This window comes from Canis lupus, chromosome 20 (assembly GCF_048164855.1).
Source record: "Canis lupus baileyi chromosome 20, mCanLup2.hap1, whole genome shotgun sequence".
NCBI classification, from domain to species: domain Eukaryota; kingdom Metazoa; phylum Chordata; class Mammalia; order Carnivora; family Canidae; genus Canis; species Canis lupus.
The window spans coordinates 14,733,449-14,753,324 of NC_132857.1; the positions used below are offsets into that span (position 1 = coordinate 14,733,449).

At 36.0% G+C, this 19,876-nt stretch overlaps 1 protein-coding gene across 29 annotated transcripts in view; it reads right to left on the bottom strand.

Moving 5' to 3' along the window:
• LARP1B (La ribonucleoprotein 1B) overlaps positions 1-19,876 on the bottom strand; it is a 130,159-nt gene that overhangs the window by 62,318 nt on the left and 47,965 nt on the right. The window contains exon 13 of one of the 29 annotated variants that reach the window (XM_072788444.1): positions 1,923-2,024. The exons of 27 other annotated variants lie outside the window; for them this stretch is intronic. In XM_072788444.1, the coding sequence (XP_072644545.1) occupies positions 1,971-2,024 (54 nt within the window). In that variant the 3' untranslated portion in view covers positions 1,923-1,970. Of the gene's footprint in view, positions 1-1,922; positions 2,025-4,727; positions 19,645-19,876 lie in introns of those variants that run through there. One more of the 29 variants, XM_072788442.1, reaches the window with a different exon arrangement.

Here is a 19,876-nt window from a genome sequence, read left to right on the forward strand (position 1 = left end):
TTGGATTGTTTCCTTCATTATGTAGTGTTTTTTTTTGTCTCGTTATAGTCTTTGCTTTCAAGTCTATTTTGTCTGACAATATATATTGCTACGCCAGCTTTCTTTTCACTTTCATTTGCATATGGTAAATGTTTTACTATCCCTTCACTTTCACTCTGCATGTCTTTAGGTCTATTTTATTTTATTTTTATTTTTATTTATTTATGACAGTCACACACAGAGAGAGAGAGAGGCAGACACAGGCAGAGGGAGAAGCAGGCTCCATGCACCAGGAGCCCGACATGGGATTCGATCCCGGGTCTCCAGGATCACGCCCTGGGCCAAAGGCAGGCGCCGAACCGCTGCGCCACCCAGGGATCCCTGTCTTTAGGTCTAAAGTGAGTTTCCAAAGTCACTGTATAGATGGGGGGGTCTCTCTTTAAACTAATCAGTCATCCTGCATCTTTTAATTGGGATAGTCCATTTACATTTAAATAATTGAAGGTATGTACTTATCACCATTTTGTTACTTGTTTTATGGTTGTTTTTGTAGTTTTCCTGTATATCTTTCTTCTCTTGCTCTCATCCTTGTGGTCTCTTAGTGATTTGCTTGGATTCTTTTTACTTTTTGTGTGTCTATTATAGGTTTTTGATTTGTGGTTATATTAGGCTCACATATAACATTTTATGCATATTGCAGTTTATATTAAACTGAGGGTCACTTAAGTTTGAACCCATTCTAAAAGCATTCAATTTTTATTTTCCTTACATTTTATGTATATGATGTCATTCTTTACATACGTGTCTTTTTATTTCACGCATCCCTTGACTGATTTTTGTAGATATAACTGAATTTACTGCTTTGTGCTTTAACCTCCATACTGGTTATATTGAAATAAAAATTAATACACTAAAGGGAATCAATAGCTGATTAGAAGAGGCAGAAGAATGAATCAGCAATCTGGAAGACAGGGTAACAAAAAGCAACCAAGCTGAACAGGCAAAAGGAAAAATTATAAAAAATGAGAAGAGATCAAGGGAACTCAGTGATATCATCAAGCATATTAACACTTCCATTATAATATCAAGTAAGATCTAGAGAGTCTTTTATCCATTAGTTTTAGAAAAAAGTCAGTAATAATCTACTATCCTTATATTTTCCTGTCTGATCTCTTTGGTCTAAAGCCTCTAAAAAACTTCCTCCAAAAGAAATAGGCTTTAGTCTCCTACTGCTCACTATTAGGAATCTTTGATTTTTCTAAGAACCTTAGTCTCTCATTCTACAAAAATGACTTTTTATCTTCATCACTCTCGACATTTTCACTAGCACCATAACCTTGACCCAGTTCACTGAGAAAGATTAAATCATGAGGAGCTCACTCCCTCTATTTCCACCACCAAATCTACAAGCTCTCCTACACCCATGTTCTACTTCTCTCCAAATAAAGACAGGATCACTTTGAAAGGCCAATACCTCTGTATAAATGCTTCTCAACTAGAAGTGACTTTGCCTACAACCCCCCTAAAGGGTTGTTGTTTTTTTTTTGTATTGTTTTGTTTTGTGGGGGTAGGGTTCTACTGGCATCTGAAGGGTAAAGGCCAGGGATAATGCTAACAATCCAATGTTGCACTAGACAACCCCCACAAAAGAATTATCTGATTCAAAATGTCAATAGTACTAAGGCTGACAAACCCTGAATCCACATGCTCTGAATCCTACCCAGTCGCTGAAAACTTAGCCCTGTTTTTCTTCTCCCTTCTATACTTTCAACTCTCCCTTTCCACTCCACCATTCCCATCACCATGTAAATGTTCCAGTACTTTCTAGTCTTTAAAAATACACACACACACACACACACACTGCTCATGTTCCTTCAAGTAATTTCTCCATATCTTATACCAGCTTAATACCCATATTATTCAATATAATATTTAATACTCACATACATGTGAATGTATTATACTCATATTTCCACTAGTCATTTCTTCATTCAGACTTTTCCCCCAACTGTTCCACTGAGGTAACTCAGCAAGTTTCTTCTTTCCTGTTTATGAAGAGGCTTATAACTAAATTCAATGGTCAATTATGGTAGTTATCTATTGCATAGATTTTCTGATCTAATTATCTCCAACCACCCACCCTACTCCCAATAACATCATCACTATAAATTACTGGGAGATCGTGTATTCAGTAGTCAGTCATGTTCACTACCACATTCCCAGCTACCAGTACTGCCTGGCACATAGCAGGCTCTCAAGTATTTATGTTAATGATTGAATCCCCAGCAAAGAGTTAATTATTATAAAGCTACTGTATCTGAAGAATGTATATTAAAATAAGGCACTGACATATACAAGGAATTATGGCTGGAACTTAAATAATGGGGCAAAACCTGAAATCAGGTCTCCTGATTCACCTGTCTCTCCAGCAGGAAATAAATGCAAAACATTACAAAACAATTTTTTTTTAAGATTTTAAAGTAATCTCTACCAATAATATGGGACTTAAACTCACAACTCCAAGAGTCTTATGCTCTACCAATTGAGCCAACCAACCACCCTTCAAAACATTTCTAGAGAGAAAGTGACTATATGTGGTTTGGGGCCTCATGTTGTGCATGAGAGGAAAGTGATCTGAGTGTCTTTCAGACTAAGGTATTAGGAGGAAGAATTAAGAATTTTACATTTTAAAATATACAAAAGGACTAATCATGGAAATGTCTAATACTGTGGCATCTAATAACAACCCCACAGGCTATACTTTGATGTCAGAATTTCTATGTAAAGCTTGAATCTTCTGCATTCTTTAAATTCCTAGTTTTCCCTGCATTGGTATCATCCATTATTCCTGGCCCCACATAACGATATGGCCTGTGCTCTTTCTCACATATGCCCAGTCTTTACAGTTTTCAAGTATTTATAACCCTATGAAGTACAGAAGAACAATCCCCATCTGAGATTCACAAAAGTAAGTTTTTGGTCCAAAACTGTACTCAGTGAACTTGTGCACAAGTTGATTCTTGGTCAGGAATAGGCCTCAATGTTGCCAGAGAGGTTCTCACTTTGGTGGTGTTCTCTAATGAGAAGGGGAACAGCTCAATTGGTGGTGAGGGAAAATTTAGATGATTCTCTTGTCAAGTCAAGAGGATGCTAATATGATGTCTGCCAGGTGATGATGTGGTATCTCCTGGTTAATTTGTACACCATTTCCAGCTATATACCAAAGACTTCTCCACAGCTGAAGTTCCTTTCACTATCTGCAACAAATACAGACAAGGGCCTACCTGCATTTTATGGGGAATGTGGCAAGAGACAGTGAAGTAGTCAGCAAAATCAAGAGTAAGTAGCAGCCACTGGGTATCCACAATACCAGAACATTTTCTGGGTCAAGGCAGAAGAGAGACCCCCCACTCAGCATACTCTCTCAACAATGTCTCTGCAATGGTCTCGATCATTCAGCAACTGGAAATATTTTCTTATACAACACAAAGCCAGTAACTCCAAGGAGAACTCTGGAAATTGACACTTAGACCACCAGTAATAACTTCACACAATACTCCAGGAAGTATTGGACAAAGCTGGCATACTGTACAACTGCAAATGTTATGAGCCTACAGATGAGATAAACAGGCTGACCGATGTGATTCAGAAGCTTTCAATTTGAAGGTTCCTCCTGAAATGCTGGAAACAAAGGTATGAGCATATTTAGGTTTCCACATAAGCAACTTGGACAGTGAGTGCAATGATAGAGAAACTGGTTGTAATGGTTTCTCTCCACTGTTCTGCAGATTCAAACTAAAGATTTCTAGTTAGGGGGCGGTATCATGAGAGATAGTAGACTGGGTAATTCCTGAACCTCATGAACCCAGAGGCCAGCAAGCAATATGAGTAAAAAAGACACAGAGGCCCACCAGCACATCTCTGGGATGGAAGGCCCATCTGTATGTCTTCTATTAATAGTGCCTTCAACACGGTCCAAGTTTCCACCACCAACCCAAACAGACCACTGGACAAGAAGATGAATAGTTAGATGCAAAGAAACAAAAGACAGACTCAACCTACCTTGTGTTTTAGCCCAAGGAGCAACAACCCTGCAGCTCCAAGAAGTGAATTAGTCAGCTTTGGCTTGCCTCTTCTTGTCCCTCACATCCCCATTCATGCTAGCCTGGTTTTAAGTATTGTTATAAAACATGCCATACAGAAGAATGTATTAAATATACATGTGCAACTTATCCAGAAAACATTCATATAACAACTAGAAACACAATACTGTTAATACATTAGAATCCCTGCGTATCCTAGTCCCTCTTTCCCCCAAAAGCACCGAAATTCTGACCTATATGATCAATCATTCCTGACTTTTCTTTATATGACCTTGTATGTATATATACGTTTCTGAAAGATACATGTTTGACTTGACCTGCCCTTGAGCTTTATGGAGTCATATTCTGTATACAATCTTTCTTAACTTCTTACACTTAGCTGTTTTATAGATTCATTATAAAGATGTTTATAGCTGTCACTCATTTTCACTACTATATAACATATACATTGTTTACTATACCATAACATGTCCAGTCAGTAGCTGATAGGTATTTTGGTTATTTCCAAACTATGAATATAACGAACAACTCTATACTGTCATGTATTGTTCCTGACATTTTTAGGTTCCTCTAATGCAATGTTGTCCAATATAAACATAATGAAAACCACAAGTAATTTAAAATTTTCCAATAGCTCCATTAAAATACTTTTAAAACAGTGAAATTTTAATATTTTATTTAACCAAATATTATCATTTCAATATGCAATAGTTATAAAAATCATTGAGCTCGTTTACATTCTTCTTAACTAGGTCTTCAAAATTCAATATTATACATTTAAAGCAAATCTCCTCTTGGACTAAACACATGTAGAAAACTCAACAACCACATGGGTTAATATTGGAACAATGCAACTTAAAAGCATATTCTTGTACAGATTCTAAGTATAAGATATGGATTTACACTTTTTAGTTCCATATATTAACGAAGTTCTTATTCCAAAGACTTCCATCTGATGTTTTAATTTCGCTGATATGGGTTTTATGAAATATTTCACTGACATTTTAATTTGTATCTTCTTGATTAATAATGTAGAATACTTCATGATTTCAATCATCTTTTAATGAGTTCATATAATCAGTTTTCTACTGTATCTTTTACTGATCGGTACCCTTTTAAAAATTTCCTCAAGTAATCAATCTCTATGCCCACCATGAGACCTGAACTCACAACCCCAAGATCAAGAGACGAGTGGTCTACCAACTGAGCCAACCAGGTGTCCCTCTGCATTTGTTTTACAATACTTATCACATCATAAATGGAAACTATTTTTTCTTCACTTCATGAACTACATATGCACTTTTTGATGTTAACAGAAAATTTTTATGATAAATTTTTAAAATTTTGTACTTTGTGATTATGCCTTTTGTGTCCACTTAAGAAACCTTTTGCTACTCTGAGATCATAAAGATCTTTTACTACCTTTCCTTAACAACTTTTTTGCTTTTGCCTTTCACTGGAATAGATTTGAATGACACTAGAAAGCAGAATTTCACTTCCCCCTGCCACACGCACAATTTTTTACCACCATGTAATAAAAATCCCATTTTCTCCATGATTTCTAACTCTATCTTTCATTTGCCAAGTGTTCATATAAACATGCAACTGTTTTGTGACTTCTTATTCCATTTCTATAGTCCATATCTTTAATTTGCTAAAATAAGTTGCCCTGCTTTTATAGGAATGTGATGAGTTTCTCGTTCCTTACATTTTCATATAAATTTCATTTTTTAAAAAAGACCTTATTTATTTATTTAACAGAGAGAGAGCAAGAGCACAAGTAGCAGAGCGGCAGGCAGAGGGAGAGGGAGAAGCAGGCTCCCAACAGAGCAGGGAGCCTTAGGAGGAGCTCAATCCTAGGACTCTGGGATCATGATCTGAGCCAAGACACTTTAACTGACTGAGCCACCCAGGCACCCCTCATTAATTTTAGAATCAGCTTATCAAATTCCTCTGGAAAAAATCTGTTGAAAAACTTACTGGTATTTAATTGACGTTTGAAATGATTTTGGGAAAATTACCCTCTTCATCACACTTTCAAACATGAACTTGGTATTTCTCTTCCTACTTATGTCTTTATTAACATCTTTCAATTATTATAATAATCTCCTTAAAAGCCTTTTACCTCTTTTTTTTTTTTTTTTTTTAAGATTTCATTCATTTATTCATGAGAGATACAGAGAGAGAGGCAGAGACACAGGCAGAGGGAGAAGCAGGCTCCATACAGGAAGCCCGACATGGGACTCCATCCCGGGTCTCCAGGATCTTGCCCTGGGCTGAAGGCAGCACTAAACTGCTGAGCCATCCAGGCATCCCATCTTTTACCTTTTGAAAGGTCTACCATCCAGGCATCCCATCTTTTACCTTTTGAAAGGTCTACCTTTTAAAGATCTATTCTATGGGAGGCAGAAGGGTCCCTCAATGATATCCAGATCCCAATTCCTGTAACATATAATTATGTTAAATAAATAGCAAAAAGGAATTTGCACACGTAATTCAGATTTCTAATAAGCAACCTTAAGATAGGGAGCTTACTCTGGATTAAGCAGACAACTTCCTCCAACCAGACAAAAGAGATGTGGTGGGAGAAAATCTCAAGCAGATGAGAAGCAAGACTCCAGCAGCTGTTACTGATTTGAAGACTGACAGTGCAATCTAACTTAGAATGCCGGTGGTCTAAAGGAGTCAAGAGGCTCCAGACAGTCAAAATGGAAAGGAAAGACCACAAATCTACATGTAGCCACAAAGAACTGAATTCTGTAAACAACTGAATAAACTTGGAAATGATTCTCACATAAAACCCATAGATAAGAGCTCAGGCAGGAACACCTAGATTTCCATCTTGTAGACCTGGAGTAGAGAAACCAGTTGGCTTCACCAATAATATAATCTACAAAATTATGTATTTGTGTTAGTTCAAGCTGCCAAATTTATGATAATTTGTTATGGCAGTCAAAGAAAATAAACAGGGATCCCTGGGTGGCGCAGCGGTTTGGCGCCTGCCTTTGGCCCAGGGCGCGATCCTGGAGACCCGGGATCGAATCCCACGTCGGGCTCCCGGTGCATGGAGCCTGCTTCTCCCTCTGCCTGTGTCTCTGCCTCTCTCTCTCTCTCTGTGACTATCATGAATAAATAAATAAAATCTTAAAAAAAAAAAAACAAAGAAAATAAACAGATTCACAACTACTCTGTACAATTAAAAAATAAAATCTTAAAAGTCACTATAAATAAAACACTGGGATCACATCAAACTAAAAAGTTTTTTGTTTTTTTCAAAGAAAGAGAGTGCACATGCAAGAGTGTGGGGGGCAGGCAGAAGGATAGAGAGAATCTTAAGCAGGTTCCACACCAGCACAGAGCCCAACATGAGGTTGATCTCACAATCCTGAGATCATGACCCAAGCCAAAATCAAGTCAGACACTTAACTGACTGAGCCATCCACATGCTCTACACTAAAAAAGCTTTTATACAATGAAGAAAGTCATCAAAAAAAAAAAAAATCTAAATGGGAGGCAATATTTGCAAATGATACAGCTGATAAGGAGTTAATATCCAAACTATATCAAGAACTGTAACACCAAAAAGCAAACAAACAAACAAACAAACAAAACAAAAAGTATGATTTAAAAATAGGCACAGGACCTAAACAGTTTTCCAAAGAAGACATTCACGTCAACAAACATATGAAGATTATCAGTGTCACTAATCATCAGGGAAATGCAAAGCAAAACCACAAAAAAACATTACTTCACACCAGTTAGAGTATCTAGTACAAAAAGACAAAAAGTAACAAGTGTTAGCAAGGATGAGGAGAAAAGGGAACCCTCTCCCAATGTTGGTAAAATGTAAATTGGTACAGCCACTATGGAAAACAGTATGGAGGTTCCTTAAAAAGTTAAAACTAGAAATACCATATGACCCAGCACTTTCACTTCTGGGTATTTATTCAAATAAAATACTAATTTGAAAAGATACATGTTTATTGCAGCATCATTTATAAAAGCCAAGATATGGAAGCAAACTAAGTGTCCACCAATAGATGCATGGATAAAGACGACATGGGATATAGATATAGATATATCTTCCATGTGATGGAATATTATTCAGCCATAAAAAACAAAATCTTTGCCATTTATAATGCATTATGCTAAGTGAAATAGATTTGATAAAGACAAATACCATGTAATTTCACTTACATGTGGAATCTAAAAAACAGAAATAGACTCATAAATAGAACTAATGGTTACCACAGGAGAGGGGGGTAAAGGGGATTAAGAGGTGAAAACTTCCAATTATAAATTACAGAAATGAAAAGTACAGCATAGGGAATATACTCAATGATACTGTAATAATTTTATAGGGTGACAGACTGTGGTGAGCATTTTATAATGAGCATGATTGTCAAATCACTATTGTACACCTAAAACTAATACTGTATGTCTACTATGAGTCCATTTTTTTTTAAAAAGTTATTATTTCCACCTAACTGCTGCTATATAGAAAAAAATTTCTGGATTTTTAAGGTTTTATTTATTTGAGACACACACACACACACACACACACACACACACACATACACACAGCATGAGCAGGAAAAACAGACACCTCACTGAGCAGGGAACCAGATGCCAGGCTCAATCCTAGGACTCTGGGATCATGATCCAAGCCAAAGGTAGACACTTAAGCAACTGATCCACAAAAAATTATTACCCAGAAAACTTAGTAAGCAAAATTTCTAATTCTGATCACTCAACCATAAAAGACTTTTGGATTTTCTGTATTTTCGTTCTTTCCTTACTGGTGTAACAAAGATATTCCAGTGTATTTAATAGATTTGACTGTGAGCAGCTCTTATTCTGATTACAAGAAACTGGCTTCAATTTCATCATTCACAATGTTTTGTGGGTTTTGCAAAAACCCTTTTAGAAGACTGTATTTTATTCCCGTTGCAAAAATACCTCCTGTGTGCTTCAAATGTATTTTTTGCATTTATTAAGGTTATCACAATCTTTCTCTAATCTGTTCATGACAATTGCATTGACTGATTTTTCAACTTTACAACTTGACTTACAATCAATTTGCATTAATGAAATGAAAATGTGGTTATCCTCTTTCTTTAAAAACAATGAATTTGATTTTCTTTAAATTTAAAATATTTATACCTAGATAACCTGTAAAGCTGGATATTCATTCATATTCTCAGGAATTTCTCATTCATGTTTTCAGGTATCAGTATCAAGGTTATGCTCTTTTCAAAAAATAAGTGGCATATTTCTTTTTCCCCCCACTCATTCAACAAAGTATCTGCATACCTACTATTAGCTGTATTCACTGGAACCTCGTGCATGGCTGGAATTACACCAATTTTAGAAAAACATGCTACTTTTTTTTTAAAGATTTTATTTATTCATTCATGAGAGAGACAGAGAGAAAAAGGCAGAGACACAGGCAGAGGGAGAAGCAGGCTCCATTCAGGGAGCCCGACGTGGGACTCTATCCCGGGTCTCCAGGATCACGCCCTGGGCCGAAGGCAGGCACCAAACCACTGAGCCACCCAAGGATCCCACATGCTACTTAAAGCCAAATTTTCTCCAAGTCTGAAGATTTATAAAAATGGTTTCTATCAACTTCCTTTTCCAATAAATTTTGCTAAATTACATATTTTTCTAGAAATTTTTCCGTAACTATATATCCAAATTATTGGTCTAAAATTCCTTCTTAAATTTCTCTAGTCAGTAATTACATCCCCAATTTCACTGCAGTGAAAAGAGGTACATTTTCCTCCTTTTTCTTCATAAATTTTAGTCTTTTCAAAGAATTAAGTGGTGGTATGATGAATTTTGTTGTTAGATCTAATTATTTAATTCCATATACTTTTATGGCGATTTGTTCATTCTTTTTTAAACTTCTACCATCTTGGAAGCTATAGCAGCAGATTGTATTGTTGTTCAAAGCCTGCATTCCCTAAATTAAGGGATCATGCATACTAACTTTTTATACCTTTTGAGAATATACATCTCCAACCGCATAAATTTAGCCACATCATTTGCTTTAGCCAACTGAATGTAGGAAATTACATAAAGAACATTTAAGCATCAACTTTAAATACATCTATACATTTTAGCTCAGCACCTCGCTCATCCAGGTATGTGAACGAATAAGCAAGTACTATATAATGGCTGCACTTTTTTCAGCATGAATCCCCAAAATGAAGAGACACATACACACACAGCTGCAACAGCCAAACCAAAGCCAGTATCAAGCAATATAAGAATTCTTATTTAAGTCTCTAAGATTTCAGAGATATTTTTTATATAGCAGACTTATTAATTTCAAGCTTTTCCTCTAATATCTGCAGTTAAGCCTATCTCTTTAGGTGTACTTCTTAAATTCAGCAATCAGTACATTAGAAATTTTCTAATTTCCACTATTGATCTCTTCATTGGTGAGTTAATCAACATATAATCTTTGTTCTAAAACATACAGCATCTTATTACTTTACTTAACTTTTAAACTAACTTAATCCCACTAATAGTGTTTTATGTAATATTAATGCCTTGAAATTCAATTTATACACCACTGAAACTCAAAGTACTACAGATATGCTCAGAAAGATCATGTACTCTATAGAAGATAGGTACAGTTATTTCTCAAATTACTCTGATTTTTTATTGATTAGTCCTTGTTTACTTTGGAAGTAAATTAAATCACAATGTGACTGTGGATCTGTTCTATCTATCATTTGTTTGATATTAAATACATTACATTTTAAAGTTATACTCTTCAGGAATCCCTGGGTGGCTCAGCAGTTTAGTGCCTGCCTTTGGCCTGGGGCGTGATCCTGGAGTCCCAGGATTGGGTCCCACATTGGGCTCCCTGCAGGGAGCCTGCTTCTCCCTCTGCCTGTGTCTCTACCTGTGTGTGTGTGTCTGTGTGTGTCTCATGAATAAATAAAATCTTTAAAAAAAAATTAAAGTTCTACTTTTCTGGGGTACCTGGGTGGCTCAGTCAGTTAAGTGTCTGCCTTTGGCTCATGTCATGATCAGAGTCCAGGGATTGAGCCCCATGTTGGGCTCCCTGCTGGACAGGAAGCCTACCACTACCCCTGCTTGTGCTGTCAAATTTTTAAAAATTAAAAAAAATGTTATTCTTTTCTGATAGTCTCTTTTAATCATCACAAAAGGACTCTTTAGCACTTGTAATGCTTTATTTTTTCAAATCTACTTTGTAAAACAATTATGGTATCAATATATGTTTTTTTTTTTGCTTACTTTTTTTTTAAATTTTTATTTATTTATGATAGTCACAGAGAGAGAGAGAGAGAGAGAGAGAGAGGCAGAGACATAGGCAGAGGGAGAAGCAGGCTCCATGCACCGGGAGCCCGACGTGGGATTCGATCCCGGGTCTCCAGGATCGCGCCCTGGGCCAAAGGCAGGCGCCAAACCGCTGCGCCACCCAGGGATCCCTTTTGCTTACTTTTTATTTGGGAGGTAGCTAGATGCTTTTATAATTTTTACTTTTAATTGGAATAAAAAACCTTAATGTAAGATTTACCATCCTAACCATCTGTAAGTGTACATACAGTTCTGTAGTATTCAATATATTCATTGTTAAGCAACAGACAGCCAGTTTTTTTCATTCAGAGAAACTAAAACTCTATACTAATTAGCTCCCCATTTCTTCTTCAGCAGCAACTGCCATTCTGCTTTGTTCCTATAAATTTGACCTCTTTAGTACCTCACTTTAGAGGTGGAATCACATGTCTTTGTTGCTTATTTCACTTATGTCCCCAAGGACCATTTATATTGTATTATGTGACAGATCTTCCTTTTTAAAAGCTGAGTAACATTCCACTAAATGCATATATTTTGTTCATGCATTCACCTAATGATGGGCATTCGGCTTAGTTTTTGGCTACTGTGAATACTACTGCTAAAAACATAACTATACAAATATCCGTTCAGTTTTTTGAGGAACAGCCATACTGTTTTCAATAGCAGCTATATCATTTTATGTTCCCACCAACAATGCATAAGGGTTCCAATTTCTCCTCATCCTCTCCAATAACTGCTATTTTCTGGGTTTTACTTTTTATTTTGAAAGTAGCCATTTGGGATGCCTGGGTGGCTCAGCAGTCGAGTGTCTGCCTTTGGCTTAGGGCATGATCCCGGAGTCCCAGGATCAAGTCCCACATGGGGCTTCCTGCATGGAGCCTGCTTTTCCCTCTACCTATGTCTCTGCCTCTCTCTGTGTTTCTCATGAATAAATGGATGGAATCTTTAAAAAATAAAAATAAAAAAAGAAAGTAGCCATCCTACTGAGTGGGCAGTGATACTTCATTGTGATTTTGATTTTTTTAATAAACAGTGATCATTGAACATATTTTCTTTTTTTAAAATAATAATTTTTATTGGTGTTCAATTTGCCAACATACAGAATAACACCCAGTGCTCCTCCCATCAAGTACCCCCCTCAGTGCCTGTCACCCAGTCACTCCCACCCCCCGCCCACCTCTCCTTCCACCACCCCTAGTTCGTTTCCCAGAGTTAGGAGTCTTCATGTTCTGTCTCCCTTTCTGATTTCTTCTCCCTTCCCTTCTATTCCTTTTCACTATTATTTATATTCCCCAAATGAATGAGACCATATAATGTTTGTCCTTCTCCAATTGACTTATTTGAACATATTTTCATGTGTTCATTAGACACTTGTAGATCATCTTTGGAGAAAAGTCTATTCAAGCCCTTTGTTGATTTTTTTAAACTGGGTTTCTTGATGAGTTGCTGGATTTCTTTATATATTAAAAATATTAACTTTTAATCAGAGGATATGCAAGTATTTTCTGTAGGGGACTTTTTCATTGTTTTAAGTTAATATACATAAGTTATTTATTTTCATGAATTCCAAACTGTTTTTATTATATGCTTTGGGTGTCATATCCACGAAATCATCACCAAATCAAATATGAAGATTCACCCTGTATTTTCTAATAGTTTGTCTTTAATCTTTAAAATCTTTTTACATATGATGTTAAGGGAAGGGTCCAACTTTACTCTTTTACATGTGACTAATCAGTTTCCCCAACACCATTTGCTGAGATGGTCTTTTCCATGTAGTGATCTTGGCACATATATTGAAAATCAATTGATCATACAGTTGACTCAAAGGTTTATTTCTGGACTCTATATTCTACTTCATTTATCCTATGTCTGTCTGTATGCTCATATCACACAGTTTTATCATAGTTTACTGTTTTGAAATTAAGAAATGTGGTATTTCCAACTGTATTCTTTTTAAAAACTTTTCTAGCTCTTCAGGGTGGCATAGGATTCCATATCAAATTTGCCTAATTCTGCAAAAGATGCCATTAGGTTCTTGAGATTGCAATGAATCTGTAGATCACTTTGGATAGCACTGACTTTAACAAGAAGTTATTAAGATATAATTCACATATAGTACCATCTACCCCAGTGTATGAGTCAACTGGTTTTTATCATACACAATTTTGCAATCATCATCACAATCAATATTACAACATTTTCATCACTCCAAAAAGAAACCCAGTACCCATTAGCAATCACTCTCTGCATCCTACCAAAGAAATTTCTACCCTACACAATCACCAATCTAATTTTTGTTTATTCTGGATATTTCATTCAAGCAATCATACAGTATGTGGTACTTAGCATAATGTTTTCATGTTGCAGTGTGTATCAGTAAATTCATTTCTTCCTATTGCTAAATAATACTGTTATATGGTTAAACCACTTTTTGTTTATCCATTCATCAACTGATTTTCTTTTATTATAATCATCCTAGTCTATATGAGGTGGGATTCTCACAGTGATTTTGATTTTTCATTCCTATGGTAGCAGATGTTAACTAATTTTCCATGGGCTTATTAGCCATTTGTTTATCTTCTCTGGAAAAGAAGTCTATTCAGATTCTGTGCTCATTTTATAATTGGGTTGTCTTTTTATTATGGACTTATCAGTTCCTTATTACAAATAAAAGTCCTTTAATAAAAATATGATCTGGAAACATATTCTCCTAATCAGCTTTTTTAAAGCATTTTTACAGTTTTAGCTTCAAGCAAAATTATAGGAAAAATACAGAATTCACCATACCCTATTCCTCTAGAGACTCCCCAATATCAACATTCTGCACAAGTGTTTACATTGGTTACAAACAGTGGGCCTATGCTGCAACATCATAATCACCTGAAGTCCATAGTTTATACAAAGTTTCACTCTTGGTATGTATATCCCATGGGTTTTGATACACAAATAAAGACATGTATTCACCATTTACTATCCTATAGAAAAGTTGAACTGCACTATAAAAACCTCTCTGCTCTGTTCTATTCATTTATTCCCCTCCTAAACCCTGGCCATCTTGGATCTTTCTACGATCTCCATAGTTTTCCTTCTCCAGAATCTCAAATATTTAGAATCATACTGTAAGTATGCAGCCTTTACAGATTGGATTCTTTCATTAGTAATATGCATTTAAGATTCCTCCACTGATTGCTCATTCCTTTCCAGCAATGCATAATATTCCATTATCTAGATATAGCACAGTTTATCCATTTACCTGCCAAAGGATACCTTGGTTGCTTCTAAGTCTCAGCAATTGTGAATAAAGCTGCTGTAAACAACATGTGCAGATATTTTTTTTAACATGTGCAGATATTTAAAAGTAAACTCTACTTTCAACACAGGGCAAAACCTCACAATCCCAAGATCAAGAGTCACATACTTTATTGACTGAGGCTGCGAGCAGCCCCAACATATGCAGATTTTTGTGTGGCCTTAAGTTTTCAGTTCCTTTGGGTAAGTACCAAGGAAGGTGATTACTAGATAGTGTAGTAAGGGTATGTTTAGTTTTGTAAGAAAACAAACGTGTCTTCCCAAGTGGCTGTTAAAATTTTTCATTCCCAACAGGAATGAGAGTTCCGATTGCTCTATATCCTCAACATTTGAGGGTTTCAGGGTTGTGGATTTTTGTTCATTCTAATGTGGACATAGTACTATCTCATTATTTAAATGTGCATTTCTCTGATGGCATGATGTGGAGTAAATGTTTATCCACCAACTGTACAACTTCTTTTGGTGAAATGTCATCTGTTCAGATCTTAGCCCATTTTTTAATCAGGTTGTTTTCACATCATTTAATAAAGTCTTAAAGAAAAAAAATTTTAGTATATTTTGGATAACAGTCCACTATGTGTCTTTTGAAAACATTTTCTTCCAGTATGTGGTGTGTCTTCTTACTATGGACAGTGTTGTTTGCAGAGCAGAAGTTTTTTTTCATTTTAAGGAAGTCCAACTTAACAATTTCTTCCTTCATGGACATTGCTTCTGGAGTTGTACCTAAAAAGTCATCAACCAGGGGCACCTGGATGGCTCCACTCGTTGAGTTTGACTCCTGCTTTCGGCTCAGGCTGTGATCTCAAGGTAGTGAGATTGAGCCACTCACTCGTCAGGCTCAGCATGGAGGTATGATCCACTTTGAGTTACTTTTTGTGAAAAAATACAGTCTGCGTCTAGATTAATTTTTTTACATGTAGGTGTCAAGGTGTTCCATTGCTATTTGTTGAAAGATTATATTTTCTCCATTGTATTACCTTTGCTCCTTTGTCATAGATCAGTTTACTGTATTACTGGAAGTCTATCCCTGGGCTCTCTATTGTGTTCCATTGATTTGTCTATTCTTTTTTTTTTTTTTTTTTTGTCTATTCTTTTACCAATACCATACTGTCTGAATCACTGCAGCTTTATAGTAACTCTGAAGTCAGGAAGTATCAGTTCTCTTAACTGTTCTCCTTCAATGCTGTACTGCAATCCTGTTTTTCTGCCTTTGTATAAATTTTAGAACCATTTGGTCCATCTCCACAAAATAAATTCCTGGAATCTTATTGATTGGGATTGCATTCAATCTACCTATCAGTTTAGGGAAAACTAAAAAATTTGAGTCTTCCTGTCTCATTTAGTAGTTCTTTCTTTCATCAGTTATCATTTTCCTCATAGAGATCTCATACATATTTTATTAGTTTTATACCTCATTATTTCATTTTAGGGAGAGGTGCTAATGTAAATAGTGGTTTTTTTTTAGTCACTTTCTTCAAGATGTTCTCTGAAGGACAAAATTTAAAAATTTTTTATGATACCCAATTTTTTTCTTTTGTTGCTTGTGCTATTTGAGTCATATAAGAAACCACTGTCAAATACAAAGTCATGAAGATTTTCTTCTGTCTTCTTATGTAATACATAATATTAATACATAATAATATATGTATTACATATATTTACATACATATTACATATATGTATTTACATATATACATATATATGTAACCATATTACATATATGTATTTACATATATATACATATAATGTAACCAATTTTATTTACATATACTCTGATGACATTATTTTTGCTATCTAAATACCTGGGTTTATTAAATCTACCACTTTATGGCTGCCTGAGTGATTCAGTCAGTTAAGCGTCCAACTCTTCATTTCAGCCCAGGTAATGATCTCAGGTCATGAGATCAAGCCCCAAGTTAGGTCCCACACTCAGCACAGAGTCTGATTGAGATTCTCTCCTTCTGCCTCCTCTTCCTCACTCACTCTTTCTCTCAGACAAATAAACAAACAAATCTGCCGCTTTATTTTTGTGCTAGAAGCCCCTTCTTATTCTACATTTTCCCTTTCTCCTAGTTTCACAGTTATTTCCTCTAATTTTTGAATGGGTGTCCTTCAAACTGCAGTACAAAAACTTTAAAAACTAATCAGTCTTTTCACTAGACACAAAAGTACCTTAAATACTATTCACTTATTTGCTCTCTCCAAGTTTGTGTTCATGTTAAATCTCCAAGACAGTTATATAGTTAGTATTTAGATTTATTCACATAGCTCTTGCTTTGTTCTGCAGTCCTTTCTATATATCTGGCATATGAAATAATTTATTCCACTTTTGCACTTTCTCTTGATGAGGCTTTCCTAGTTACAATCTCTCTCATTATATTTCACCCTCTTACATAAAAGACATTTTTTGCAAGGCATACAATTATAAGTTGATAGCTATTTTCTCTTGGTATATTAATACTATTATTCCATTGTTTGTTGCAATCGACTGTTAACTGTTGGAAAGTCAGCTGTTCACTGTCCTTTAAATGTAATCTTCCTTTTTTTTTTTCCTGGCAGCTCTACTGTGGTATCTCTCCCCAATTCAGAAAAAGTCCCAGATATTACCTCTTAAAATAATGACTCTATCTAACCCATTTTCTCTCACCTTTCCTTCTGAAACTAAGATTGTCTATTTTAGACCATTTTTATCATTCTATTTCACATTTTTTTCATCTTTTTTCAGAAATAAAAAGCTATAAAATCCAGGAGCTATTAAATCCTATAACTTGATTTGAAATGTAGTAAATAGCAAAGACTCCCTGGAATATCATTCCATATTCTTTCATATATTCTATCTCTTCGTCTTTCTGTGCTGATTTCTAAGTAGTTTATTGTAAACGGTCTTCTAATTCAATGATTCTCTAATTGTATCTAATCTGCTGTTAATTCCTTCAATTGATTAATTTTAACCTTAACTGTTTTTACTTGCAGAAATTCTAGGAATGTTATTGGTTTACAATTTCTTCGTCCCTACACATATTTCTTTAAGCACAGTAAACGGCTACTCCATATTCTGTTTACTAATCCTATTATCTAAATTACTTCAGGATATGGTATTCTCACATTATTACTCACATGTGGTACCGTATTTCCTTGTTTGACTATTAATTTTGTGAGCTGCTCACACTTTCCTTTTAAGATAATTTGAGTAAGTTATTCAAGGTCTAGGATAAAAGTAAATGTCCTCACAAAGGAGCTATATTGGCTTCTGCTAGGTTTCTGGGAAATTAACAGGTCACAATCACATTAAATTCATGATTAGTGTTTACATTAGTCATTTAGAATTAGTCTGGGTGGCTCAGTTTACATTAGTCATTATGAATTTGAGACGTCTGGGTGGCTCAATGGTTGAGAGTCTGTCTTTGGCTTTAGGGCATGACCCCGGGTCCTGGGGTTGAGTCCCACATCAGGTCTCCCACAGGGAGCCTGTCTCTCCCTCTGCCTATGTCTCTGCCTCTCTCTGTGTGTCTCTCATGAATAAATAAACACATAAATAAATTTTTAAAAATAGATACTAAGAATTTAAGTTGCATGATTGTAAGTACTAGGTCATGTTTTTTTTCTTCCTATTCTGTTCAGCACAACTAGGGAAATTCTTTTACAGTCCTTAGAGGAGCAAGTGAGAAAGCAAGTTAAGTCCTCTTTCACTGAGGATCTATTTCTTTTAGGCACCAATGAAGACTTGCTGGAATCCCCAGCTTTGGCTGAGCCCCAGGTTTGTGTCTTCCCCCCCTTTATTTGGGGGTGTTCTGCAAAGTTGATCTCCCAAATTCCCCAAATTCCCAAATGGTCTCTAGAACAACACTGGTTTCAATATGCCACACTTCTTTATGGTTTTCTTCTGATAGTAACTTACCTGGCCAATCTTTAAGAATTTCAAGTAGGTGTTTTCTCATCTATTTAAAGGCCATCTGAGTTGTTCTCAGCAGTAAGAACATGGCAGAAACAGAAAGCTTATACTCAGTCTCGTGCAGTTCAATAGAACTTCTGGATCCAGCAAAAACTCCTTTTGCGAAGTCAGAAAAGATCACCAACTAGGACACCTGGGTGGCTCAGTGGTTGAGCGTCTGTCTTCAGCTCAGGTCATGACCCCAGATCCTGGGATTGAGTCCCACATCAGTCTCCCCACAGGGAGCTCTCCCTCTGCCTATGCCTCTGCCTCTCCCTCTCTGTTGTCTCTCATGAATAAATAAATAAAATCTTAAAAAAAAAAAAATAAACCACTGTATTGATTTGGCATTCTTGTTATTTGTATCTTATTCAGTCTGTCCAGTTCTTGACACATCTGATCATTCTTTTCCCTAAAGTCAGTTTTTAGCTTCCACAGCATCACTTCCTATTAAAACTCCTAAATGATGATTCCTTGGGGCTCAGCTCTGGGTTTTATTTCAACATTTCCTCTGCTACCAAGTTACCTTAAGTTACCATACCTATCTTCTAGACTACTTTTTAATAACCTCCCAAGTGGATTTCTTCTGGTACTCTTGTACCTTTCTATCTAGTCCATTTTCTTTTCTTTTTTTTTTAAGATTTTATTTATTTATTCATGAGAGACATAGGCAGAGGGAGAAGCAGGCTCCCCACAGGGAGCCTGATGCAGGACCCGATGCTGGGATCTCGCTCAGAGCCAAAGGCAGACGCTCAACTGCTGAGTCACCCAGGAGTCCCTCTAGTCCATTTTCTATCACAATAACCAGAGTTATCTTTTAAAATAAAAATTAGGTGGCTCAGTCAGTTAAGCATCTAATTCTTGGTTTCAGCTCAGGTCATGATCTCAGGGTCGTGACCCCACGTCGGGCTCCACACTAAGCACAAAGTCTGCTGGAGATTCTCTCTCCTCCTCTCTCTCTGCTCCTCCCCCTGCTTGCTCTCTCTAAAATAAAATCGTTTAAAAAAGAAAAAGAAAAATTAGATTATGTCCTACTGCCTCTGTAATACTCTCCAAGGTACTTTATTTGAACTTTAGATAAATTCCAAACTATTTAACATGGCCCACAAAACCATAAATGATCAGACTTCTGTCTATATACTGCCATAACTGTCCTCTTCTGTAATACTATGAACAAATGGGCTTGTTTTCAGTTTTTCACATATACCAAATTATT